The sequence below is a fragment of the Cornus florida genome, unplaced genomic scaffold, assembly GCF_030987335.1.
Source record: "Cornus florida cultivar Cherokee Brave unplaced genomic scaffold, ASM3098733v1 CherokeeBrave_3.0.0_Hap2_Chr11, whole genome shotgun sequence".
In the NCBI taxonomy this organism is placed as follows: Eukaryota; Viridiplantae; Streptophyta; class Magnoliopsida; order Cornales; family Cornaceae; genus Cornus; species Cornus florida.
Window position 1 is genome coordinate 87700318 of NW_026775581.1, and position 26931 is coordinate 87727248.

Below are 26931 nucleotides of genomic sequence, written 5' to 3' on the forward strand. Positions count from 1 at the left end.
AACCCCCAAGTCAGAAGAAACTGATCCTCGAGTTTTTGCTTTCCATAATCTACTGGGTGCACGGACATTTCTTTCTATATTTTCTTTCACTTTACATAAATTAACAAACTATGCATCAGTATCCTCACATAGTGTCTCTTGATTATTTGAAAATTATTCTCAATGACCTGAATTGGCTACTCCATTGTCTCACAAAGTTCTTCATGTACCATAAAATCTTCTCAGATTTGGTGATCTTCATATTTCCATCTTAACATTTAAACTCTCCATTATTCACTCTGTCATTATTTAAATGTTCATTATACTTAGAAGGAAAATTGAAACCACTTAAATCTACTCTCTCAACGCACTCATCGAACAATGGCAGGGCTTCCAATTCAACAAGTATGGATTGAATATCAATGCCTAGATTATTGCCCTCTGTTTCAATAAACAATTGACAAACATCCAAGTCTTCAATTACACAATAATGAAGTTGTGTGGGACGATTTACATCAAAGATATCATCATCATCAGGATAGTCGTCAAGACTGGTGGAAAATTCCAATATACTAAACCATCTTTGAATAAATTAGAATAACTCAGTTTAAAAATAGTTCCTTTCAATTTTTTTCTGGTAGGGCCAATTGTTTGTGGTCGACTTGAATCTCTATATTAACTTGTTCTCTATTCTTAAGATCATCAAATTTTTTGATTTAAAATTCCATCTGTAGCTTCCCCCTTTCAACTTTTGTCATTTTCTTTGCCATTTTCTTTGCCACAAGGTTGCAGTTGCTCTGCATACCTGATACCATCTGACATAGCAGGGAGCGCGATATGGCAGGATCATAATTTGATATACGTCAAAGCAAGTCTCTTAGAGGGAACCAAAAGGAAAAACTCTTATAAGGGTGTTGTTACCAAACCACCCTAATGTTCTCAATGACCTAATTGTCCAAAAGCAAATTTTTTTAATGATCTTGGGTTTCCATACAGAATTATTATATCTTCTATTTACAAGGAATTCAACCATAATTCTACAAACATCAAATTAAATTCAAAAAAAAAAAAAAAAATTCAAAAAAAAAAAAAAAAATTGATCGCAACCATATATTATAACATCAAGTAAAAGGAAGCAGAAAAAAGGCCTAAAAGCCTATATTAACTTATAGTGTTATCAGTGTTTGACACTACAGTATTGCTACAATACTCTTGAGTTAACTACTACAGTAACTTCTGGACGGTACTGCTATAGTAATTTAGATTGTTGCTCCCACCTCAAATTCCCTGGCTTTTCGAGTTCTGCTTTCCAATATCCAGTTGATGTCTTAATGGTCCTTTTCATTGTTTCTTTGTCATCCCAGTTGAAACAACATACTATATATAGATGTAATCCTCACGAGACAAATCTTGCATAACAATATGCATTTGAGCTTTGTTCCTCTCTCTATGGCCACTCAAACTCTGAGAACTAGTTTAGAACTTGAATCAACACCTTTATGTGCACTTGAAAGCAATACAAGCCAGTCATATGTGACTGTTTTATCTTTGAATTGATTGAGGTTCCATGAAATCTTTCCAATTTTGATCAAATTTCCTTCTCCTTGTTAATCTAATATAATAATTTCCAATACAATGTTTTTAAGAGATTTCAGAATTATCTAAAAGTGCTGGTGCCACCCACTCACAATGATGGAAAGGGAAGACTTGAAAAGGATTTAACTTATTTGTGTACAAAATGGCTACTCTCATGCTTGAACTCGCGTCCTCACACTTCTCATTGGTTATGTTCTTTAAAGACTAAAATAAATAAACATGTTCTTTCTATGTTTTATTTGATGCAGTTGAGATGTTAATATTCAATCCATATTTTTGAAATCTAGAATGACCCCTGCCAGCCACAGCACAAACAATATCTTTTTCATCCCTATATTATCATTTAATTACCTATTGACTGTACAATGCTGGTATATATGAATTAATTGATTTGTTTGTCACTGTATGAACTTGTATAATCACTCTATGGTTGGTATTAGATTTACTGGTATAGATTAATATCACAATGGTTAACAGGGCATAAATTCTCTCTATAATTAGGAACATCTAATGCTCTGATTAACTTGGTTAGAAATGATACACTTCCAACAAACATTTTTAGTATGATTTTGCCTCTGAAGATTGTGTGAATAGCTGACTAACACTTTTTGCCTTATAAGCATTGTATTTGAGTTTTTTCATTATAGGAATTGTCTTTACACCTTTTGTTTTGTGCGAATCCTCCTTTATATATTTTCATTTTCTTTTATGTTCTTCAAATGTAGTTCCCAAAAGTTGGTGGGCTCTTTTCTCATCAATATATTGTAGCAGTCCGTCTTACTCTAGACCAAAGCCTCCCAAATGGATCACTTTTGAATCAACAAAGTGCACGCACATGTGGAACCAGCTCAGATTGCTCCATATCTTCTGATTGCGAATTGGTGTGCTGGAATGAAATGTTTTTCTTTAAAGTTGATTCACCGGTTCGTATTAGACTGATGCTTTCATACATCATCACTCTGTGCGTAATACATATATATTTCTCTATTTCTCTATTCTGCATTTTGATGCCTGAATGATACTAGCTTTCTTACACGGATTGGGTTGTCCATTTTCTCTTTTTTGTTTACAGGAATTTAGGTTTTATATCGTAGTCTTGTCCATTTCTGTTAGTTATCATCTTGTTTTTGGTTCCTAATGCTTGCAACTACTAGTAATGCTTTGTTCATCAGTCCTTGCTAAAGGTTAAGTTCACGACTGGTGCCATCATAGTTTTTCAATATTCCTCTTCTGGTAAAAGACTAAGAATAAGTGTCCCTAGGTTATCTACACTACTACAAAAATAAGATGGATTTAATTGTAATATTTACTCAAATTCTTTTTTTCTCATTGGCATGTCTGATTGTCCATATTGGCTGGAAAAAATGATGGCTGCAATTATCCAGAAAAGAAGCGTTAGCATGTCCATATTGGTTGTCAACAAGTTGACTGAATCTTATTTAGTCCCCAGTTTACTTTTTCATTACTTGGATGCATAGTAAGACCGACACTGGACTTTGATGTAATTATGAAGGTCAGGACTTCAAGATCGGGTCTCTGCAGTGAACTCACACAATTCTGTTTCTCTTAATTTTAATGTGGGCTTCAATGTTCTACTCCATTGACAGTGCTCCTATAAAAGATAGATATATTATTTTTGTATGATAAAATGGCTTTATGCCCATATCAATCAATATAAACTCATATATTGATTACCATAAAAAAAATAAAAACAAAATTGGAAGAAAAGTACAAGGAAATTGATATATTCATATAGTTAATTTTTATTATACCGATTATGATCCACTTAAAATGCCATAGACAGATTTCAACAATATTATCAACATTTTGATTTGTTTATTTAGCAATTAAGTTGTCAATATAAATTCAGGGTACTTCCAATATTTTGTCAACATGTCAATCCTAAAAAGTAATTGGTAAAAGAACCTTGTTTTTTAATAATGTCTTCTAGTTGTTTTTTATTTGATCGCTGTACTTGACACCCTTCGACTTCATGAGATTCATCAAATTCATCATGAAGTAGTTCCCATTCTAAATTTTATTTTGATCAGGTTGCAAAATTTGCACCATATAGATGCTCTCTCTCTCTCTCTCTGGCGTACCATTCTCTCTCATCTCTTGGATATTTTCACACTCTGGTCTCCATGTGTTTTTGTTAACCAATCATTCTTGATGTGTGTTTTTCTATCACTATATCTTTCAGTGTTGTCAGTCCTACTCTCTCTCTCTCTCTCTCTCTCTCAATCATTGGAGCAGCCCTTTCATTTAACAAGCTTGCATTCCTAAAGAGAGGACATTATTGTCCCTTCCAAAGTTTTGATGTAAAAAGTTATGTGCATTTTAGTATTAAACTAAAAAAGACCTATGGGCTATAGAAAATAAAAACTTCTATTTTGTTTATATCATTATAGCTCACTGGGGGTACTCGTCATGTTGTTTTCTGTTAAATTATTTCATTATAGCTCACTTGGAGTACTCATCTTCAATCTTCACAATCACCCCATAGCTTCCGTTCCATTGGAAAAAAGCAGAGTAGAACCTATTAAATACAAACCCCGCTGGCTTTACTGCAAGGTGTTGTCAATTTCACTCAAATGATTAATATGAGATCCCTGCATTCCAGTTTGATGGAACCTTGCCCTTTTGCCTCAGTGTGTTTTTCTAGGTTCAAATTTCTAGTGGACCTTAGTGAACAAATGAATAATCGACAGGCGTTCTCCTTTGTCAGGGGACAGAACCCATGCTAAGTCGGACGATTTTCATCTTGATCATTAATGGCTCAATTTTGATTTACCATGTCCACAGAAATGCATTGGCATCTTCTGCACAATTTTATCCAATATCAATGTCATGGATTTCAGGCGTTCTGCTCTGTCAGGGGACAGACCATGCTAAGTCGGACGATTTTCATCTTGATCATAAATGGCTCAATTTTGATTTACGATGTCCACAGAAATGCATCGGCATCTTCTGCACAATTTTATCTTATATCGATGTCATGGATTTCAGAGTTAGATGTTTGATTCACCGGCTTTAGCATGAACCTTTATTTCTGATGCAGGCAGAATTTCAAATTTCTGCAAGTGGAATTTGTGTTTTTCAGAAACTTTCCATATTTTGAGTAGTTTTCTGATTTTCATCAGCTGTCCTTTTTAAGTAGTTTTCTGATTTTCAGCAGTTTGGTTTTATTTTATATTTGGTAGTTAGCTAATATAAGGCTAGGATTGGGGAGGAAGAAACTCTATATAAAGCCTTGTAATTGCTAGCGTTTACAGATTAGTGAATGGATTATTATCTTTACTGCAAATAAACTTTGGTTTGCAACTTTGCAATTCTCCTTTCTCTAGCATTATTCTTTTGTTTCGTTTTAATATTGTTGTGAAGTCTTGGTAAGAAAGTTTATTTTCCAGAAATTACTTTTAGCCTTTACTTCAGTACTCTTTTTTTTTACAGGACTACTACATGGTGGAATTAATAGTGACTGACGTCGGAAAAGGTGCTTCTTTTGTATTTGAGGATCTTCTTTTGTTTTTTTATATATTAGTATTATTCTTTTCCTGTTTACTTTTTCTTTTTTTTTTGTTGTTGGGGGGGGGGGGGGGGGGTGGTTGGTAAAAGCTTATTTCATGTTCCTGAGTGATTCTGCAATTGAGTAGAACTTAGGATATTTTTCAACTGTGAAATGTTGAAAGATATTATAATTTTGTTATATCAAATTGTCTAGGTCTAGGTTATTGTAAGAATTAAATTATGTGTTGTAAGCATCTGCTATCCTTAAACTTGATTTTGTGCCAAGCCTGTAGCAGGAAAAGATGTCAGATAGCAACTTGCTGAAGTTAAACTTCGTTACATGGGGTAAAGAATCGGACTGGAAACCTTGGCTCTGATATGTCACTCTGAATATGCAAAGGCACAAACCAGACCTAGAGGGGGATTGAATAGGTCTTGAAATCTATTTAACTACTCTGAACTGAATTTTAAAATCTAAATTAAAAATCAAGCATGTAAACGTAGGAATCATATAGAATCAAAATTATAAAATCATATAATTTGAGCTCAGGGGAGATTTGAGAAATCTTTGAATGCATCTTTTATAGCGCTTATTCTGAAGAAGGGTGGACCTGTAGATGTGAAGGACTTTAGACCTATTAGTTTGTTGGGATGCATTTATAAACTAATAGCCAAAGTTCTTTCGTTGAGGCTGAGGGTTTTTTTTTTTTTGATAAGTAAGAATTTATTGAAAACGCTCAAGAGGGGAGCTGAACCCAAAGAAACACAAGGGGCCAAAAGCGCCTCAAACCTTCAACGGGGCCAAAAAAACAAAAATCTTCTCTAAAGATCTATAATCTCTCCCTGAGACCCAACAAAAAAGAGTGAAAATAATAGAGAGCTTAAGCATAGAAACAGGTTTTCTCCTTTCCCTCAAAAAATCTTCGATTTATCTCAAGCCAAATGCACTACCAAAGACAGAGGCATAGCCCTCCAAGCATCCTGCGCGAGAGCCCCAACAAAAAACCTCTCCAAGCCTCAATCAACCCTCTAGAGGAACGAGGCATAACCCAATGGACCCCAAATAATCCAAGAATCAAATCCCAACAGTCTCTAGCCATGTTGCAATGTAAAAGAAGGTGATAAACTGTCTCCTCATCACACAAGCACATATAACAACGATTGACCACCACCTGATTCCTCCTCCTCAAATTATCCTCGGTTAAAATCTCACCCAGGACAGAAGTCCAAGCAAAGAAGGCAAACTTAAGGGGAGCCTTAGAACGCCAAATAGACTTCTAGGGGAAAGGGCCTCCAGCACCAACCAAAAGGCACCTAAAAAAGGACCTATCCTCCAAACGACCCTGAGAGTTAGGATCCCAAAGCCAACAATCCGAATCCCCAATTGTGATCACCTGCGATATAGAACCTCCAAAAAACGAGAAACCTCCTCATTCTCCCAATCCTGAAAGTGTCTGAACATCCTAAGTCAATCTCCCGTTATCAAGGTGATAACAGTCAACCACCATGCCCTGTCTGTGAGAAGCAATCCTATAAAGCCGAGGGAAAGCAAGAGCAAGGGGAAGCTCTCCACACCAAAGATCCTCCCAAACTTTGATCCTCCTACCATCCTTGATTTGAAAACGAACATGCTTGCAGAAAACATCCCACCCCCTCCGAATGAAAGTCCAAACCCTCACTCCCCTAGGACCACGCACCTCAAGTGAGCTCCAACCACCACTGCTTTCCCCAAACTTGCTTGCGATAACTCTCCTCCAACCCCAAACCTCCAAAGCCATTTCTCAAGGAGAGCCTTAACCCTAAGCCTCCACTCCGAATCGGACGGCACACTTGATCCCACCGAACCAAACTCCTCTCCCCCCCCCAACCAAAAAAAAAGAAAGTTGCAGTGTAATATCTCAATTCTCTCAGCCACTGAAGAAGGAATCTGAGAAAGAGGGAGATAAAATAAGTGGGGAGGCTAGAAAGGGTGCTCTTAATCAGTATGACCCTACCCCCTTTTGAGAGGTACTACTTTTTTCACCCCACCAACCTCCTTTCAAATCTATCCACTACAGGATCCCAGCTCCCCACATATCTCAAAAGGGCTCCCAAAGGCAACCCTAAGTAAGAAATGGGAAAAGAGCAGGTGCGATAGCCAAGAGTCTGAGCAAGCATCTCAATCTCAGGAACATCCCCAACAGGCACAAAAACACTCTTACCAACATTCGCCTTGAGGCCAGAGACAACTTGGAACCAAATCAAAACATGTCTCAAATACCTCAGTTGGGATGCATTGGCATCATAAAGCACTAAAGTATCATCAGTAAACATCAAGTGGGAAATCTCCAGTTGACTAGCAACATCCCTACCCACCCGAAAACCTCTCAAAAAACCCAACTCCACAACCCTCTTCATCAATCTGCTAAGAGCCTCCTTAACAAAAAGGAACAAGAAGGGAGAGTGCGGATCCCCTTGTCTCAAGCCCCTTGAACTAGAGAAAAATCCCGTCGGAGCCTCATTCGCAAGAACAGAGAACCGAACACTAAGAAAGCAAAAAAGAATCCATCTCCTCCAACGCCCACCAAACCCCATCCTCTCCAACAAGTAGAGGAGGAAGCTCCAACTCACATGATCATACGCCTTCTCAATATCCAACTTGCATAAAACACCTAGAACCCCACAACTCAAACGGGAATCCACACATTCACTAGCAATAAGAACTGAATCCAAAATTTGTCTACCTCCCACGAAGGCATTATGAGAATCAAAGATGACGCCATCCAAAACCTTTCTCAACTTGGAAGCCAAGACTTTAGCAATCAACTTATAAAAACATCCCACCAAACTAATAGGGCGAAAATCCCTAACATCCATCGCCCCTCCCTTCGTCGGAATAAAAGCAATAAAAGTGGCATTCAAGCTCTTCTCAAAAGAGCCCTGATCATAGAAAGCGTGAAAAGAACCCATCACCTCCTCACGGACCACTTCCCAACACTCCAAAAGGAATCTCATAGAAAATCCATCAGTACCTGGGGCTTTATCCCCGTTACAGCTCTTCAAAGCAGACAAAACTTCCTCTTCCGAAAAAGGCTTTTCCAAAACAGAGCACTCCTCACTCGAAATAGAGTCAAAGTGAAGCCCTGCAAGCAAAGGTCACCAACCAGCTGGTTTAGTGAACAACCTCGAAAAGAAATCAGCAAAACCCTTACAAATCTCCTCCTCCTTGCAAAACAATTCCCCATCCACCCGAATCCTCCCAATGTGATTGCCCCTTCTGTGAGCATTGGCAAGTCTATGAAATTTTTTTGTATTATTGTCGCCTTCCTTGAGCCACAAGGCTCTAGCCTTCTACCTCCACGAAATCTCCTCCATGACAGTGATCTCAACAAACTCTGCCTGACACTCCACTCTCCTGAGGGGGAGTTTTGGATGAGGTTATTTCGGAATCTCCGAATGCTTTCATAGGGGGCGTCAGATTTTGGATTCTGTCCTTATTGGAAGGGAGTGTGTGAATGATAGATTGAGCAGTGGGGTTCCAGGGGTTTTGTGTAAACTGGATATGGAGAAAGCTTATGATCTTGTTAGTTAGAGCTTTTTTTGTTATACTTGATGGCTAGGATGGGTTTTGGGGAGAAATGGAGGAATTGGATTGAGTTCTGCATTTTTTCAGCGAGATTCTCAGTGTTGGTGAATGGGGTCCTGACTGGTTTTGTTGGTAGTTCGCGAGGTTTGCGTCAGGGAGATCTATTATCCCCACTGTTGTTCATCATTGTGATGGAGGGGCTTAGTAGATTGATGGGGAGGGCTGTTCGGCTATGGTGTCTATGCCTGGAGGGGTAGGTGTTTGGAAAGACATTCGGAAAGGATGGAATGAGTTTTCTAAGCATATCAGATTCAGAGTTCATGATGGTAGGGAGATTCGATTTTAGGAGGATGTGTGGTGTGGAGACCGCACGTTAGCATGTTCTTTCCCTAGATTGTTTAGGATTGCAGTGGATGGGCATGCCTTGGTGGCTGACTGCTATCGTCTTGATAGCGGGATACCGGTTTGGGATGTGCTGTTCCAGCGATCTTTTCAGGATTGGGAGATGGATGATGTGTTTGGTTTTTTAGAATTGTTGTTTAGCCAGGTGATTGGGGAGGAGGTAGGGATTTTCTTGTTTGGATTTCATCTGCTAGGGGAATGTTTACTGTGAGATCCTTTTTCGGATGCTTGGTGGATTTGGATGGGGTGGTATTCCTGGAAGGATGTGTGGCGCACTAAGGCGCTATTGAAAGTGGCCTTTTTTGCTTAGACGGTTGCGTGGGGTAAAATTTTGAAATTGGATAATTTGAGAAGGAGAGAGCTTATCACGGTGAATTGGTGTTGTATGTGTAAGTGCAATGGCGAGTCGGTTGATCATCTTCTCTTGCATTGTCCAGTGGTGGTTGATTGTTGGAACCTTTTGCTAGGTTTGTTTGGAGTTTGTTGGGTTATGCCTAGATTTTCGAGAGGCCTGATGGACACTTGGAGAGGGGGTTGGGTGGGAGCACAGGCTCGAGGGTTCTTGAGGATGGCGCCTTTATGTCTTTGGTGGTGTTTGTGGAGGGAGCGAGATAGAAGATCCTTTGAAGGAAAGGAATCTTCCATCACTGGTCTGAAATCTTCTGTTATTAGCTCTCTTTGTTTTTGGGGTTCGGGTAGACTCTGTTCTTCTGCTAAGGAGACTATTGAGTTTTTGGCTTCCTTGGGGCCTTAGGGTTCCCAGGTTTTTGTGATTTGTTAGGGATGCGTTCCCCTTTTAATGCTTTTTTTAATGAATTATTTATTTATCAAAAAATATATATATATAAAATCATATAGACATCAACAAACAAGAAAACCAATTATAAAATCATATAGACATCAACAAACAAGAAAACCAATTTTTACGTGGAAACCCCCATAGAGGAGAAACCATGGGATCTAGTGTAGGCAGATCAAATCCACTTTATGAAGAGAGATTACAAGTCTAGGTTACCAAACTCTAACCAAAAAATCCCTTATTACCTTTGACCTAGACTCATGCCTAGTGTTCTCCTTGAACTCTGTTTGCGCCAATGAACAAACTCATTTCTCATGCTATTTAGTCTTCAATTCGTGTCTTGATCGCCAGGATTGGTAATGTCCAATTCATTCGTCGTCATGGAATTTGCTTTAGGTGTTGATATCCTTGTAGCCATTGTATTGGTGATTGTCAACACTCAAAAAACATATCACCATCTATATGCATGCATAATGAAGGAAAGAGACCTATACACTCTAAATTACCTCACAGTGCTTGTAAATCTCATATGGGTTCTCTGAAAGCATAGGGTTCTTTATAGCTCATGGAGGCTAAAAGTGACTAGGATTAATAGAGTTTAAAACCTATTTGGAAATTCCTAGTCTAGGAAGCTTCGGGTGATCCTTCAATCAATCCAACTCCCCTGTCTTAGTTCTTTTAGGATTTTTAAAATAGAAACAAAATATTGCATTCTAAGATACATTTTTAAGGATCAAAGCATGCAATTTGAAAACATTAGTGTGTTTATGAATGAATACATATTAATAATAATTTGGTGAGTACGTTATTTTGTGAGTTGAATTTACCTTTGTGTCTTTGTTGAAGTTTTGATTATTCCAATTCGTCATTGCAAAGAGGTAACCTATGAAGCATGGATACTTCTACAAGGGAAACATGCCCGTAGATATCAACACTCCATGGATACTTGCGGATACATATCCCAAACTTCTTAAATATATTCATCATTTGAAAGTTATTATTTTTTTATTTCGTACACATATCCAATACTTCTTAAATTATTCGACCACATATTCAGGACTTTCCAAATAATTAGTGGCGCATGTTTAACAACTCCTGAACACGAAATGTATCTTTTTTGATTAAAATATCAGAGTATAATTATAAGAAAAGTTTAGAGTTTTTTCAAAAAAGGAAGTATTGAGATATGGTTAGAATATATCATGGCTAACTGATGCCAATCATTAATGGTGCTTTTGTCAGGATTAAGGCAGTCAATGGTGCCTTGAAAAGTGTCTAGTCAAAGAGTCATTCTTGTTTTTGGGTACTAATTAATTAAGTTTTGGAACTACGAAGTGTTTACTTAGAAGTGATAAAATACTATTAATGCTTTGTGGGTAGTTTGAAAGTCAGTCTAGGAAAACCAAGTGTCATTAATTATTGTCTTATAAACGGTACAGCCTATGTATCTGCTGAACCAAGTCTTTATCAATATGTATTGAGTTATTATCAGTTTGTAAACAGTTCTTCAGCCTTTTCCCAGATTTTCCTTTAGAAATCTAGGCTCCAACGGTGATTGGAGTAACCCTAGCCTTTCTTACTGTCGTAAGAAGACTTGTCTTTTTTCTGTTTGCTTCAAGTGGTATCAGAGCCTTCCAGTAAGATCTGTGATTACTGTGGATCTATGGCTAGGCAAGGAAGCAAGATAGCCACAAAAGAAGATGTTCAAAAACTGCAGCATCAAATTTATCGACTAAGCATTATATTAGAACAAATTTCTCCTCTGAATCTGGACAGTAGGAGAGAAAGGAATCAGTAAATGAATGCATATGAATATTGGACAGAATGGACTACTGGAAAAATAAAGCAGCAGCATAAGTTGTCTAACAAGAAATTCCCTAACAAAATACAACTCTAAAATAAATACGTATTCAAAGTAGAATTTGAGACAATTTCCAATAGGAGGTAACTCAACTACCTAACTTAACCATAGGAATCCTATACAAAAGTTAAAATAAAACATACAGACAGCATTTTGCATGATTTTACAAACAGAAAACTATTGACCTAAGTCACCTAACATGGGGTAAAATGTTAGTGAAAATTGCAGATGCTAGGACATTAAGGAAGGTGGTAAGAATATACGGTTTTTTGTAATGATAACGGTAGCTTGAAATTAACTCACATTGATGTGATGCAAGATAAATTCCCCCCACGCGGAAAGAGAAACATTTATCAAAGTAAATGGTACCAAGCCGTGTACCTCTGTGTCACTGCTTGAGTTCCTTCCATATAAGTTGTTTAATGGAACATCTAAAATTTTCAACTGTTGCTCAAATTATTTTCTTGCCACCCTGTGGTCATTTAATTTTACATTTGGAAGGTTAAATGCATGACAAAATTTCTGGACTTATTAGCTCTCATCAACATGACTATCCAAATTCAGATTATGATTGTGCTGCCAGTTTTGGTTTCCTTTTTTTTTTTTTTTTTGATAAGTAAGAATAATTTTATAAAAGCGCTCAAAAGGGGAGCGAAACCCTGAAAATATACACAAGGCCACAAAGGACCTTTAGGCCTTCAAAGAAACCAAAAAATCGACAATTTCATCTAAAGATCTATGATCTCTCCCATAAACCCAACAAAAAAGAGTGGAAATAATAGAGAATTTAAGAGTAGAAATCGACAACTCCTTCCCATCAAAATATCTTCTATTCCTCTTGAGCCAAATACACCACCACACACAAAGAGGCGTAGCCCTCCAAGCATCCACAATGTGAGCCCCCACATGGCAACCTCTCCAAGCCTCAATCAACCCTCTAACGGATCCAGGCATAACCCAAAGTTATTAATCTCATACTGCTTTTATTATTATTATTTTTTTATGTATAAATCCTATTTTACCAGTTCAGATGAGCAGTAGTATTTTTTTTTTTCAATTATATTCTGTACCATGCTTATTCTATTTTGCCAAATGTTTACAGTTTCTTTCACTTGAATATTTTTACTTAAAATTTTGTGGTTTTCCCAAATAATTTTTGTTACATATAACTATGGCAGAAAAGATTTTCTTTATTTAAAGTATTTTTCTGATACATTTTATTTTATTTTTGAAAAAAAAATATGAATCATTCTCATAGGATAACTTGTTTTTTACAGTTACTCTAGGTAATTAGTTATTAATAACTTTTTCTTATAGTTAAATTATTTTTGAATAAAATTAAGCAAGTGGAGAGGTTAAATGGGCATTTATTGATGAAAATCCAATGATATCGAAAAATGGAGAAAGGGGAAGAGATTACTTTGATAACCCCTTAGAATTATAGTTATAAGAGATCTCAGCCTTTCAGAGTGTACAGCTGTTATCCTGAGATGCTTTAGAGTCTGTGAATCTTTTCCATAAACAAAGTCAATAATTAAAGTATATTTGCTTAAGACTTCTAATTTAAATAGATTTTCTCATGCGGCTTTCTATATGAACATTAGCCTTGCCTAACTAACTTCAAGCTTTACCTTGCAGGCAATCCTGTTGGGTACTTTTCAGCTCCTCTGAAGGAGATAGTACAAAACCAAGATAGTTCACATTTAAATAAATTGACCTGGATAGACTTGTCCTCAATGGAATCTGCGGTGAATTCCATCTTTTATATTTTCAATTCTTTTTTTCTTGTTTCATCTTTCAAGATTGAGAATATAGTTGCTAGTTGCTGCGTCCTCTCCAGCTAACTCTTACCTTATCGATGTTCATGCAGAATCAAGGAGATAAATTCATGAAATGTGGGAAAATAAAATTTGCTGTGCTCTTATCACATGTATCTGAAGTTGAAAACAATGAGCAATCCTTCACTAGGGACAAAAAAACTGGTTTAATTCAGATCAGTCCTTCAAGGGAAGGACCTTGGACTACTGTGAGGCTGAACTATGCTGCACCTGCTGCTTGTTGGAGGTTAGGCAATGATGTTGTTGCCAGTGAAGTAAGTGTGAAGGATGGCAACAGATATGTAACTATCAGATCTCTGGTTTCAGTTCGTAACAATACCGAGTTTACACTGGATTTGTGCCTCAAACTCAGAGCTTCATTAGACAATGCAAGCGAGCCCGAGGAGATACAAAGTGATGGTAACAGATTTGAAACAGATGAGTTCTTTGAAACTGAAAAATACAACCCAGCTAGTGGCTGGGTTGGTTGTGCTGTTCAACCTAACCCAGATAACATGGAAGATGTGGGATTTAATCAGGTAAGTGGTTTACATGTTTTTCTCCATGTGCCTTACATTGAAAATTGCTGTTTTTCTTTTTTGGCTTAGCAATTACCTTATACGCTCTCTATAAGATGCTCTCCTCCCACCCACCTCCCCCCCCCCCCCTTTTCTCTCTCTTCTCCTCTCTCTCTCCTCCTCTTCTTCTCCCTCTCTGTCTCTAGCAAACAGGTTTTTTTAGCCACAACAAAGACGAATAAACCAAACTAAACTAAAAGACGACAAATTAGACTGAGAATAAAAGGGCCTTGTGAACTCTTAAATATTATTCACTGCTCACTTGGCTAGAAAATGTGCCTCCTAAATAGCAAAAGTATGAACCAGACAACTGGAAGCCATTGTCCTTTTTAAGTTATATTTATGATCTTATGAAAAATATTATATAATTTTTATGGTCCTTGAGGTTTTTTAATATCTAAATGACAAAAATGTGGGATCACCATTAAAATAAAATGAATGTTGTTAGGATAGTGTCCGAACTCTCAACTTTATCCTTATCTTTAGCTTCTCTATGACCCGTAAGCAAATCCATCATTTCAACTATGATGGCTTAGTAGATAACCCATCCACAAGGCAAAGATAAATTAAAGAGCGTGCCACCACAAAAATCCATAAGAATGCCATGAATTGTAAATTCACGATTGCTAAGTGACAGATATATATATACATATATATATATATATATATATATATATATATATATATATATATATAACACTTGAGTAACAATTGGAGGGGCCTCCTATCAGTTCACCTTGGGGGAAAGACATTAGGACCTCTTGTTTGTAAGGCCTTCAAATATCAAGAGGCTCAATATATCTTGTAGATGAAACTGCTTGATAAGTTATATGTGTGTGATTTGGTGTACAGGACTCTTGTGGACACCATATTGAGGGTTTCTATGTCCTACTTGCTGTTAATTGATAATTTTTCATTAGTGTCACTCTTTAACACAATGTTTCTATAATTGAGAGAGAATATAGTTAACCTTGAACTGTAGATAAATATATTCATATATATATATATATATATATAATGTTTCTCATTGGTTATACTGCCTAGATGATGTTATTTAAGATGTCTGGGGATGATACTTTTCCTTAAATTATGTGTCATCGTGTGTTTACTCATTAATTCATATCATACTGATTCTGCCTTTCCCCTTGCAAATATCCTGTATTCACTTTAATGTCCTGTTATTTGGTGTTGTTTGTGGCTTGTCTTGCAATAAAGGAATCATTCTCAACTTATTCTGATGTTTTCAATCGTTTTGTCACCTCGCTTTTCTTCCATAAACATTTATGTCCAGTTTTATGATTTTTATCCTTCAAGTCCATCCATCTTAATATTATCCTTTTGATTTCAACATCCATAAGGGCATGTGTTTGGACATTGATTTTGGAGTCACATTCACAGGGACCATGAATGCAACCATTTGGGCACATGGCTTTTGGGAATTATCACACAATTTTGTGGTCTCTAGGACTAGAATATAGTGTCATTTTTTGTCGGAGAAGTGTTTGAATGATAAGTTCAGGTTGTATAGTTTGCATTGGCATTCCTTCTGGTGTTAGGTAGCAATTTATCATTGATGTGGTATTTGGCATTGTATTTTCATGGTTTTACTTTCTCATAATAGCGGGCTTGAGTCATAGCCAGCTAGTTGATGTCGTATGTGGCTTTAAGTTGACATTTGGTATTTGAAGCTGTCTTTTCTTAGTAACTTTAAACCTCTTCCATATTTCTCCAAATGAATGTTTGAATCGTGAATGCTTGTCATCTTTTGATTTTGCTTAACCATGGATTGTAAAGGTGTAGATTACAATACCTGCAGATCCTAATATGAGTTCGTATTAGCAATAATATTGTGTGTATGTCAGTACATAAAGTTAACCATAAACAATGAAAATGAAATTAATCAAATGTGTAGAACTCAGGTAATTGAAGGTGAGTCATCCATGAGTATATAATCCACCACCTGAGTTTCACTCTGCTGTATGTAACTACCATATCTATATGTGATTCAGGTATTAAAAGTTCTGAAAGTGATTTAATTTTTAAAAGAACCAGCTTCTTACCAATTTGGAATGGTTGTGGACTGGAGAAATATTATTTCCTATATCCTTGTGTCAAATTTGTGATGGTGTAATTGCTGTGCCCTCTGTGCCAAGATATGCCTTCATTATCAGCCCTATACATTATCCCCTCCCCTCCCCTCCCCTCCCCTCCCTGTGCGTGCACTGAGAATGTATATCCACTCAATTAATGAACACTCGAGTCAGAGTTGCATGCATAACTATCAAATATTCAAACTCCATGTGTTATTTTATGATGCCATGAAGTCACACTCTGCATGCAGTCTCCCAGATTGGCAGTATCATGTATAAATTTGGTATCAGACCACATTGTCTTACCTTACAAATCAGATGGTGTCTCTTGTCATCCCTCATAGTCCAAAGCTTAATCCTGATGAGTGACACAGGTTGATATTGAAAACTCCGAATACTCTAATTGTGGTTTTGTAGTTTAAACCTTTTTTGGAGACCATAAGCTCAACAGAGTTGAAAAAGAAATGGTACCTTTGATGTAACTATGGATTAGCCTAATTACAGTAACCATCTTTTCTTGAGCTCCTGGTTTGTTTCTGACACCTGCTTTTTTACAGGGAGCTTTAGGAGTTGAGTTACCTGCAGGCTGGGAATGGGTTGATGATTGGCATTTAGATAAGACTGCTGTTAACACCGCTGATGGATGGATTTATGCTTCAGATCTTGAAAGTTTGAATTGGCCTGAGTCTTATAATGCTTTAAATTTTGCGAACTGTGCGAGGCAGAGGAGATGGATCAGAAACAGAAAAAAGGTTGCAGGGGATTTACAGCAGCAAATATCTGTCGGACTACTGAAACCTGGAGAAACTGTTCCCCTTCCTCTATCAGGCTTAACGCAGACTGGATTATATTTTCTGCAGTTAAGGCCTTCAAATTTCAATAATCCTAATGAATACTCTTGGAGTTCTGTGGCGGAAAGGCCTGGTCAGTCAGAGGATTTTGGTAAGTCTAAAGATAATTCTAAAATATGGGTCTCAACTCTTGAAGAAACCGATAAACTCTTGTATTGCTCCAAAATAAGTGGCACGTCATCAAATAGTTCCCGTGGAATGTGGTTTTGTTTGAGCATACAAGCAACAGAGGTTGCAAAAGACATTCACTCTGATCCTATTCAGGATTGGAGTCTTGTGGTCAAGCCCCCGCTATCTATCACCAATTATCTTCCCCTGACTGCTGAATTTTCTGTTCTTGAGATGCAAGCCAGTGGCCATTTCCTTGCCTGCTCCAGAGGAATATTTTCTCCGGGGGAGGCTGTAAAGATTCACAATGCTGACATAAGAAACCCTTTGTATCTTTCACTGCTTCCACAAAGAGGATGGCTGCCAGTAAATGTGAGATTTTAAACCCAATCACCCCCTCCTCCAAAACAAAAGTACAAAACAGTATTTGAAAATTTTCTTGACAGAGAAAAAAGAAAGATAACCTGTTATGTTTTTGTCATTTGTAGGAGGCTGTTCTCTTATCCCATCCTAGCATAGTTCCAGCGAGAACAATAGGATTAAGAAGTTCAGTTTCTGGAAGGTTTGGTTTTATGGTGCATAAAATTCCGTGGTTTTCTTATTGTCATTTTTTCTTTTCCATTTTTACAAATACATAAAAATGCATTTCCTCTGTAGTATCATGTGCCTCAAGTTATTGTCATGTGCAGGATAGCTCAGATTATTCTGGAACAAAACCATGACAAAGAACAGCCCCTGCTGGCAAAGATCATTAGAGTCTATTCGCCATACTGGTTTTCGGTTGCAAGATGTCCACCACTTACGTTTAGGCTTCTAGATATGACAGGGAGAAAAGAAACTCGGAAGATTGCTCTCCCTTTTCAGTCGAAAAAGAACAATGACATAATCTTTGAGGAAATTACAGAAGAAGAAATGTATGAAGGACATACAATTGCTTCTGCATTGAATTTTAAATTGTTGGGACTCTCAGTTTCAATTACTCAATCTGGCGAGGAACGATTTGGACCGGCTAAAGATCTTTCTCCACTTGGGGACATGGTTTGTAATGTTAAATCTTATATGCTGCCTCTGTGTCCTGCAGTAAATCATGTTGAGTAATTCTGTTGAATATTTCTTTTATTCTTAGGATGGATCATTGGAGATCTGTGCCTATGATTCAGATGGCAATTGCATGCAGCTGTTTATATGTTCAAAACCATGCCCCTATCAGTCTGTTCCAACAAAGGTTGTTGCAGCTTTTACAAAATCTTATTCAATTCATATGCCATTTTAAATTTACTCTCTTTTTTTTTTTTTAATCTTATTCAAGTCATATGCCATTTTAAACTTACTTTTTTCTTTTTCCTCCTCTTTCAGGTGATTTCTGTTCGACCATTTGTAACTTTTACAAACAGACTTGGTCAAGATATATTCATGAAGTTAAGCAGTGAAGATCAGCCAAAGATTCTGCGCGCATCTGATTCTCGAGTATCCTTTGTTTCTCGTGGATTAGATGCACCTAATAAACTCCAGGTAAGTAAAATCCCGCACGCTTCTAAGTTTGTTAACCATTGAGTGACAAATAAACTTTTGAGAAAGAGGATGCAGTATATCGTCTAAAAAATATGAGTATAACAATATATACCAGTCAATCCTGATATCAGAATTCATTTGAATAAGTGATGGATATTAAAGCTAATCATGGAAAAGAATAAAGAAGAAGAAAAGTCTAGGCTCACACCAAGGATTGGAATTGCATCATTCTATCCTCAGAAAAAACAAGTATTGGAGAACTTTTCTAATGTTGAATTGAATAATTATGTGGTTTGATGTTGACTATTATATAATCTTACTTTAAATGAACTCCATATTTAGAAACATGATATTTTGGCTGGTGAAGCTCCTGGAAACCAATTTTTTAAGGCCAGGGATCCTGGGATGTTGTCAATAGTATTCTATATATTTTTTCTTTGCCTCTTGGCTATTAATGCCAAGACCTAGGTTACAATTGTCTTTGTGATGCTAACAGTAAACGTTGGACAAACATTAGTCTGACGGGATGATTGATTGTTATTAATTGGGCAAGTTAGATCCCAGATTGTGGTTCAGTTTAATTTTGCTTTAGGTCGTCGACATCCCTCAAAAACTGATGGTGGTGGTGGTGGTGACAGTGTGGGTGAGCTGGGTGCTTTTCTGGAGGGAAATGTGTTTAATTGTTATGATTTTCGTGCTTAATAATGCTGCACATGCTTTAATTAGGTTTGGGGTCTTCTACATTTTCCAGTATGTTTTTCTTTCAAGCTCTTTATATGAAAGAACTCATTGTCGTAATTTACTAAATTTTTCTGATGAAAAAGGATTTTGTCTCTTTTAAGATAAATTATGACTGTAATTGCATGTTTCTTTAATTTTAACTTTGCTTGTTACAACCAGATTGTTCTTCCTTTCTTTTCTAAATGGAAAGAAACTATCAACCATTCTGTAAATGTTAAGTTTTTTTTTTTAGTCAACCAGTTATTCTAATCGGATGCTTTCAACGGATAGGTAAAACTAGAGGATACAGAATGGTCATTTCCTGTTCAAATCGAAAAAGAGGACACGATCTCTCTGGTTTTGAGGAAACGTGACGGAACTCGGAGATATTTAAGGACAGAAATTCGGGGCCACGAAGAAGGGTCACGTTTTATTGTTGTTTTTCGCCTTGGATCAACAATTGGTCCTATCAGGTACCTATTTATATTTGTATATATAAACATATATCTAGATATATACTCCTCCTTCCCAAAGTATGTGTCCCCCTTTCCATTTTGAGATATCCGAAAATAACGTCCCTTTTTGAAAAGTCAATGTAAAATACTATATATTTCTTTTTGGATTTGAAAATTTTCCTATATTAACAATGTTTATATTTAAATAAATGGAGGGCTTGTATTAGAGTTTCAAGGGAGACACGCATTCATTACATTTCCGTTTAAATAGTTGGAGTCCCTAAAAAGCACATTTATTTTGGGACGGAGGGAGTAACATGTAGTCATGTTCCAGATATTTGGACTACATCATTTTTTTTTTCATGGTTAAAATAAAATTTTAAAATATTTGGACTACATCCTTTATTTACAATTTTATATTGCATTTTCTATACTTACTAATTAGTGAAACCTTTGCTCAATAGGATTGAGAACAGAACAATCAAGAAAATAAGCATTCGCCAATCTGGATTTGGTGATGATTCCTGGATTCAGTTAGAACCTCTTTCAACCACAAATTTTGCTTGGGAAAATCCATATGGAGAAAGACTTATCGATGCTGAGGTTAATGATGGCAATAGCACCACAATCTGGAAACTTGATTTGGATAAGACACGGTTATATTCAGCAGATGATGGAGCACTTGGATTGTTTTTTCATGTTGTTGAAATGGGTGATACCAAGGTTGCTAGGTTCATAGATGACAGGACACTTGGGTCGAGTTCAAATGAAATAAGTAGGTTCCCGGTACCTGTTGGAAATTTGGGAAATTCTTACATGCAGAGCAAGATGCCGGATGATGGAGCTCCTGTAGAACTTATAGTTGAGCTGGCAGTTGTTGGGATTTCTGTTGTAGATCATAGACCAAAAGAGCTTTCATACTTGTATCTGGAGAGGGTCTTCATATCCTATTCAACTGGCTATGATGGTGGGACTACAAGCAGGTAAAAGAATCCTCTTATGTTCAACTGGCTACAATTCCTTATTTTCAACCCTTGTTATGTTGAGAGAGAGAGGTGACCATCTGTTATGGCATGCTCTCACTTCATACTCTGTTTTTTTTGTTTTTCTTTGTTAAAACTTTCCTCTGGACTTATAAAATAAAAAATAAAAATTTGTATAAATATGTTTGTAATTTGTACTTGATTTGTTGTTTATTGATATGCAGCACTACTTTGCACTCCTTTTTTAAGAAATGGACATTTTATTAGAAATCTTGTAGACTTATGTTTGTCTTGAGTGGTATTACTTGAATCTGTATTTCGTATTGTCAAGTTATCCTTTTACTATAAAACTTGTAATTGGTTCTCTTCTTTTCCTTTTTCAGAGAGAAGATGATAAGTTAGATCTTCCCTAAGAATCATTTTACTTTTCTATCAATCATTATATTCTGAAAGGATGATGTTTTATTGGTTGGGTAGCTAAATTCATGTGATCGTGTCCCAGGTTCAAGCTCATATTGGGTTACTTACAGCTCGACAACCAGCTCCCTCTAACATTGATGCCTGTGCTGTTGGCACCTGAACAAACCACTGATATGCATCATCCAGTGTTCAAGACAACTATAACAATATGCAATGAGAACCCTGCAGGCCTCCAAGTGTACCCATATGTTTATATACGGGTAATGTTTCCTCAACAGTGATGCCATAATTGTTCTTTAACCATATTGTACATGAAGTTTATTACATCTGTGGTCTCATTAAATCTTGTGCTAATATCATAGGTAACTGAAAAGTGCTGGAGGCTCAACATTCATGAACCAATTATCTGGGCTTTGGTTGATTTCTACAATAATCTTCAGCTACATCGTGTTTCCCAAAATTCTAATGTCACGCAAGTCGATCCAGAGATACGTATAGAGTAAGAATCTTATTTACTGCTTATCTATAGCCAGTAGAATTTGAAACTGGATAACTTTCGCCAATGATGATTCTGATTTGCAATGTATTAAAGGTACTAATTGTGTGAAGTCTTTGAGAGCATGTCACACGTCCTTGATCTCCCAGCTATATGTCTTTACTCAGGCAGTAGGATGGATATATTTATATATATATATATAGAGAGAGAGAGAGAGAAACAGAGACTCGGTTTTTACATGGAAAACCTTATAAAAGGAAAATAAAACAGGGATCCTTGGTCCAGGCACGAACAATCATTATTGAGAAAGGTTTTACAAAGCTAGGTACCACACTACTAGAATCACCTAGTTACCTCTAATCCATACTCATATAAAATTTTCATACTCAAATTTTTCTGCAATCAATCAACAAATTTGTTCACCCATAAGACTGTTCTATATAGTTTTTCAATTTGTTCTCAAAGATACCCTGTTCATTGTTAATATGATAGTCTTTGATCTGCTTCTAGTTTTGAATCACTCAATCACATAAGAGTATGATTGTCTATTAAACCCCTAGATTGATTCTCAATGCTCTCTCTGAAAGATATAAAATATCTTAACAATATGATATCAATTCCAATAACTGAATTTAACTTCATTTTTTTAGTCAATATAGGAATTCTACATTTTTTTTGAAAAATAAAACTAATTAGAGTTCAAGGCAGGTTTGAGCCATCTAACTCCTTCAAGTAGCCTTCAAGCAATTTGGTCTGATAGGTTTGATCAATTGACCTATCAATCGAAGCTTACTGGAGTTTGTTCTAGTTATGTTTTTAAGTGATCTATCTACTGGATCAAAATTTACTGCAGTTGGCTCGAGTGATGTTTCAAGTGATCGTTTATCACTCAAAGTTCACTGTCTTTTCAATATTTTTCAACTCGATGTTTTAAGTGATCAACCTACTGATTGAAGTTTACTGCAGTTGGTTCAAGTGATGTTTCAAGTGATCAAACTGTCACTCAAAGTTCACTGTTTTTTCAATAATTTTCCTATTAAAAATGTTTGATTCATCAAATTTTTTGTTTAAATATAAGCTTAAATTTCAAAAACTTTTTTTTGGGGCTCCCCCCACCCCCCCCCCCCCCCCCCCCAAAAATGTTTGCACTCAAGAGGATTCAAACCTTAGACCTGATGCTGCTTGAGGCACCAGGGCCAAGTCTAATTAACCTTGTAAAAATTAAACCTACGTCATGGGAGGTTCATCTATCTAATATATCATTCCAACCTAGATTCCTATATCTGGTAAACACTCATCTAACCTTAACCTAAACATGTAATTGAGCTTGACAGAAATATCCTCGTGAAGTTGTACACACAGACTCGTGACATTTTGTTCCACCTACAGTCCCTATTTTGCATAGGAACTTGCCAAAACATAATATTGCAACTGTACCAAATCATGTGAATTTATGAGAATACTCTATACTTTGCTTTTGTATGGTGCCTAGTTTTAGTATTGTTTGAAGTCGAGGTTTGTGACTTAATTGCAAAGCTGAAGTACTTTGTGAGAATTTATTTCTATTGAACTTGGAAAACATGGATGTTTCAGTGAACATATATAATATAGTTTCAAATTTGAAAGAGTAAAATAGAAGCTATCTTCCAACTCCAGGTATGGAATTTCATTTCTTCGTGTCATACAATCAGCCTAGAATAGAATATCATAGACATTGCATAAATTTGATAATAATAATAATAAATAAGTAACTATCAATACCTGGAGGCTTTAGCCAAATGTTTCTAAATTATGATTACCTCTTCTGTGCAGATTAAAACTCACAATGGAGGAAGTTACATTTAAGTTTTTTTTATAAAAAATAAAATTGGGTATTAAAGGCTCTGCAATAGCTTGGAATATAATAAGTGCATGAATAATGAAACATTCATGTCATACATTCCTGTGTGAATAAAGAAACATCCATGCAATACATTCCAACTGCTGTACAATACTTCCAAATATAGTCTGACCATAGTAAACATCTGGCTAGGCGGTTCAAATCTCTTTTGGAAAGTCTTGCATATTACAACTGAAATGTTTGAATTCTAAATCATGACCATAATGTAATGTGCAGTATAATTTGTTTATTATTGTTTATATTTTAGCTGTTATATAATTTTGATAAGTGAGTAGGTATATTGTTTGTTAATAATGCTTAATACTATTCGTATACTAACAGCACAATTGCTACTCTCAGAAAGTTGTACTTGTATTTCTTGTTCCTTCTCTTTATATTTTCCTGTCTTTTAGCAGAGGGTTGTTTGTTTCAAGCTCATAAAACCAATATTCGTTGTTCTTTTTGCTGTGTACTATTCCTACTCTAATAGCAAATGCAAGTCAATGAAGAGGCGGCTGCTCTCACAACAATGTGCTTTTATTTCTTTTTCCTTCTCTTTTATATTTCCCCTTCTTTTAGCGGTGGGTTGTTTGTGCCGAGTTTGTGAAACCAATAATGCCTGTTCCTTTTTCTGTGTGCACTTAGCTTCCAACCTCACAATTGGAATACTGGTTTTGATGTTATGGTGAACAATTGTGGTGCAATGCTCCTTAAAAGACTGATTGGATTTACTTAAATTGCTTCATTTCAATGAATTGGATTCATCTAATCAAATTTTGTATCCATCAGAGCCAAAATAATTTGATAAGGTGAGGTCTTGATTGTTTGTCCTTATCTTTTCAGCCTAATAGATGTTTCAGAAGTAAGGCTTAAGGTCTCTCTGGAGACAGCACCAGATCAAAGACCACATGGAGTTCTAGGTGTGTGGAGCCCCATACTGTCAGCTGTTGGAAATGCATTTAAAATTCAGGTCAGGTTGCTAATTGCTATTAGTTTTTCTGGTACTAAAATTTACTCTTTTTACCTACCTTTCACATTTTTGCAACATCTTCAACTCGAATGGAGATAGTTAAAGAATTTAGAGGGTACTGACAAAATTTTTGGAACTGTTGCATTGTTGACTTGTTGACTAGAACTACATATTGTATTTTTTATTTAAATTTCCAATCTAGCCTGCAGTTTTCTTTGTTATCTCGCAAATGTTATCACTTCAGCAGAGTACACATTACATTTCCAAGTGAAAAAATTATCACCAAAGTTCCATGGTTTTTGGTCCACTATCCCCGTCATGATTCTCCTACCCCAGAGGGAATGTTCCTTCCGTAACATCCTACTTCTCCATAAAAAATTCAAATATCATAGTTCCGCCTTAAGGCCTATGTGGTACACAATGTACTATCACGAGAGAGAGAGAGAGAGGGTGTGGACTAGAACAATAAGTGAGCTTAGATTTTATGATTTTACCAGAATTTTATTCTGGTGGAAACTTTGAGGAAATGCCAGATGTATTTCGACAGATCATGTTTTTATATCCTTCTGTGATTTGTAATTGTTGCATTGAAATTGTGTCCCATTGCACAAAAATGTCAAATGTCTCTTGAGGTTTTTTTAACAACCATCTACTCTAAAAGCTTAAGCTGTTAGAGAGGGTGTAATTTTAATATTTAAATTCTTTCACACCCCCCGCCTCAGGTGTGGCCATATTTTTGGTTCAACACGTTTCAACTTTTAATTATCAATGAGGTTTGAACCCAGGACCTTACCTGCTCTAATACCATGTTAACAACCATCTACTCTAAAAGTTGCTGTTAGAGAGGGTTTAGTTTTAATATTTAAATTCTTTAACAAGGTTGAATATGTACGCATGTGTTTGGATTTGAAAACTCAGATTCATGTAGTTCCTAATTTTATTTTTTTGAAATTTTGTCAGAATATCACAAACCCCAACATCTTAAATTTTATTTGCTTTTACTGTTTCGTTTTTTGCTTTGCAAACTATACTTTGTCTCAGTTTCTTTTTTCTTTTTTTTTCTGCCAAAACGATATTCACACTGATTCAGGCCATAGCTCTGAGAAGATAAAAATATGTTGTCAAAGGATAATGAATATGATTGATATACTGCTTGTGCTCTATATAACACTGTTATTTCTCTTTCAGGTGCACCTGAGGAAGGTGGTGCATAGAGACAAATTTATGCGGAAAAGTGCTGTCTTTCCTGCCATTGGAAACCGTATTTGGAGAGATCTAATTCATAACCCTTTACATTTGATTTTTTCAGTGGATGTACTTGGTATGACAAGCTCAACATTAGCTTCTCTTAGTAAAGGATTTGCTGAGCTCTCAACAGATGGACAGTTTCTACAATTGCGTTCACAGCAGGTAACTAGTTGTTGGTACTTATCTAATAGAATATCTTAACATTGCTATCCACATCTAATGAGAAATTGAAACGTGGGATCAGGTATGGTCAAGAAGAGTAACAGGGTTAGGTGATGGTATCATACAAGGAACAGAAGCTCTTGCACAAGGTGTTGCTTTTGGAGTGTCTGGAGTTGTGAGGAAGCCTGTGGAGAGTGCCAGACAGAATGGTCTTCTTGGGCTTGCTCATGGGCTAGGACAAGCTTTCCTGGGAATCATTGTACAACCAGTGAGTGGAGCGTTAGATTTCTTTTCCTTGACTGTTGATGGAATTGGTGCAAGTTGCTCCAGATGCTTAGAGGTTCTCAATAATAAGACCACCTTCCAGAGAATTAGAAATCCCCGGGCCATTCATGCGGATAATGTACTTAGAGAGTATTGTGAGAGAGAAGCTGTCGGACAGGTACATTTTCAATTCTTTTTTTCATAAATTCCATGTTCTATATTGAATAACATCTAGTACACCCAAAAGCTGTGTTCCATTTGGAGTACTATAATTGATATACTTATATAGATATGATGCTTTAGTGTTATAAGTGCAGCTTAAACATGTACATTACAATTGGGATGAAAGACAATAGGGCTTTGAAAGCTATGCAGTAGGAAACAGAATTTGAGATGCGGTCTTTCGGCCGTTTTGCAATTCTTACCACTTTTCTGGCGTATTTTTGTTTTTCAATTTATTTTTCCCAAATTGGTCTGCTTTCCCAAATTAATGTATTCTTTCTTCACATTATGGAAGATTTTTTTGTTAAATATTGGAAACAGTATGAAAACCAATCGAACCTTAGAGTCTAACAACTATACCTAAATTGATGGTGTAGAAGTAATGGATGAGGAATTTACAAATCCTTATATATTCAAAACTCTCTTAAGGATGGTGCTTTGATG

At 36.4% G+C, this 26931-nt stretch overlaps 1 protein-coding gene across 1 annotated transcript in view; it reads left to right on the forward strand.

The window, feature by feature from the left end:
- LOC132283907 (uncharacterized) overlaps window positions 1-26931 on the forward strand; it is a 141273-nt gene that overhangs the window by 97908 nt on the left and 16434 nt on the right. The window contains exons 43-58 of the mRNA XM_059785943.1: window positions 2301-2498; window positions 5029-5071; window positions 13351-13460; window positions 13583-14068; window positions 16755-17528; window positions 17645-17718; window positions 17846-18194; window positions 18283-18381; window positions 18513-18668; window positions 19680-19861; window positions 20308-20826; window positions 21329-21506; window positions 21609-21745; window positions 24465-24591; window positions 25780-26001; window positions 26084-26443. Coding sequence (XP_059641926.1) covers window positions 2301-2498; window positions 5029-5071; window positions 13351-13460; window positions 13583-14068; window positions 16755-17528; window positions 17645-17718; window positions 17846-18194; window positions 18283-18381; window positions 18513-18668; window positions 19680-19861; window positions 20308-20826; window positions 21329-21506; window positions 21609-21745; window positions 24465-24591; window positions 25780-26001; window positions 26084-26443 — 4014 coding nt within the window. The remainder of the gene's footprint in view (window positions 1-2300; window positions 2499-5028; window positions 5072-13350; window positions 13461-13582; window positions 14069-16754; window positions 17529-17644; window positions 17719-17845; window positions 18195-18282; window positions 18382-18512; window positions 18669-19679; window positions 19862-20307; window positions 20827-21328; window positions 21507-21608; window positions 21746-24464; window positions 24592-25779; window positions 26002-26083; window positions 26444-26931) is intronic.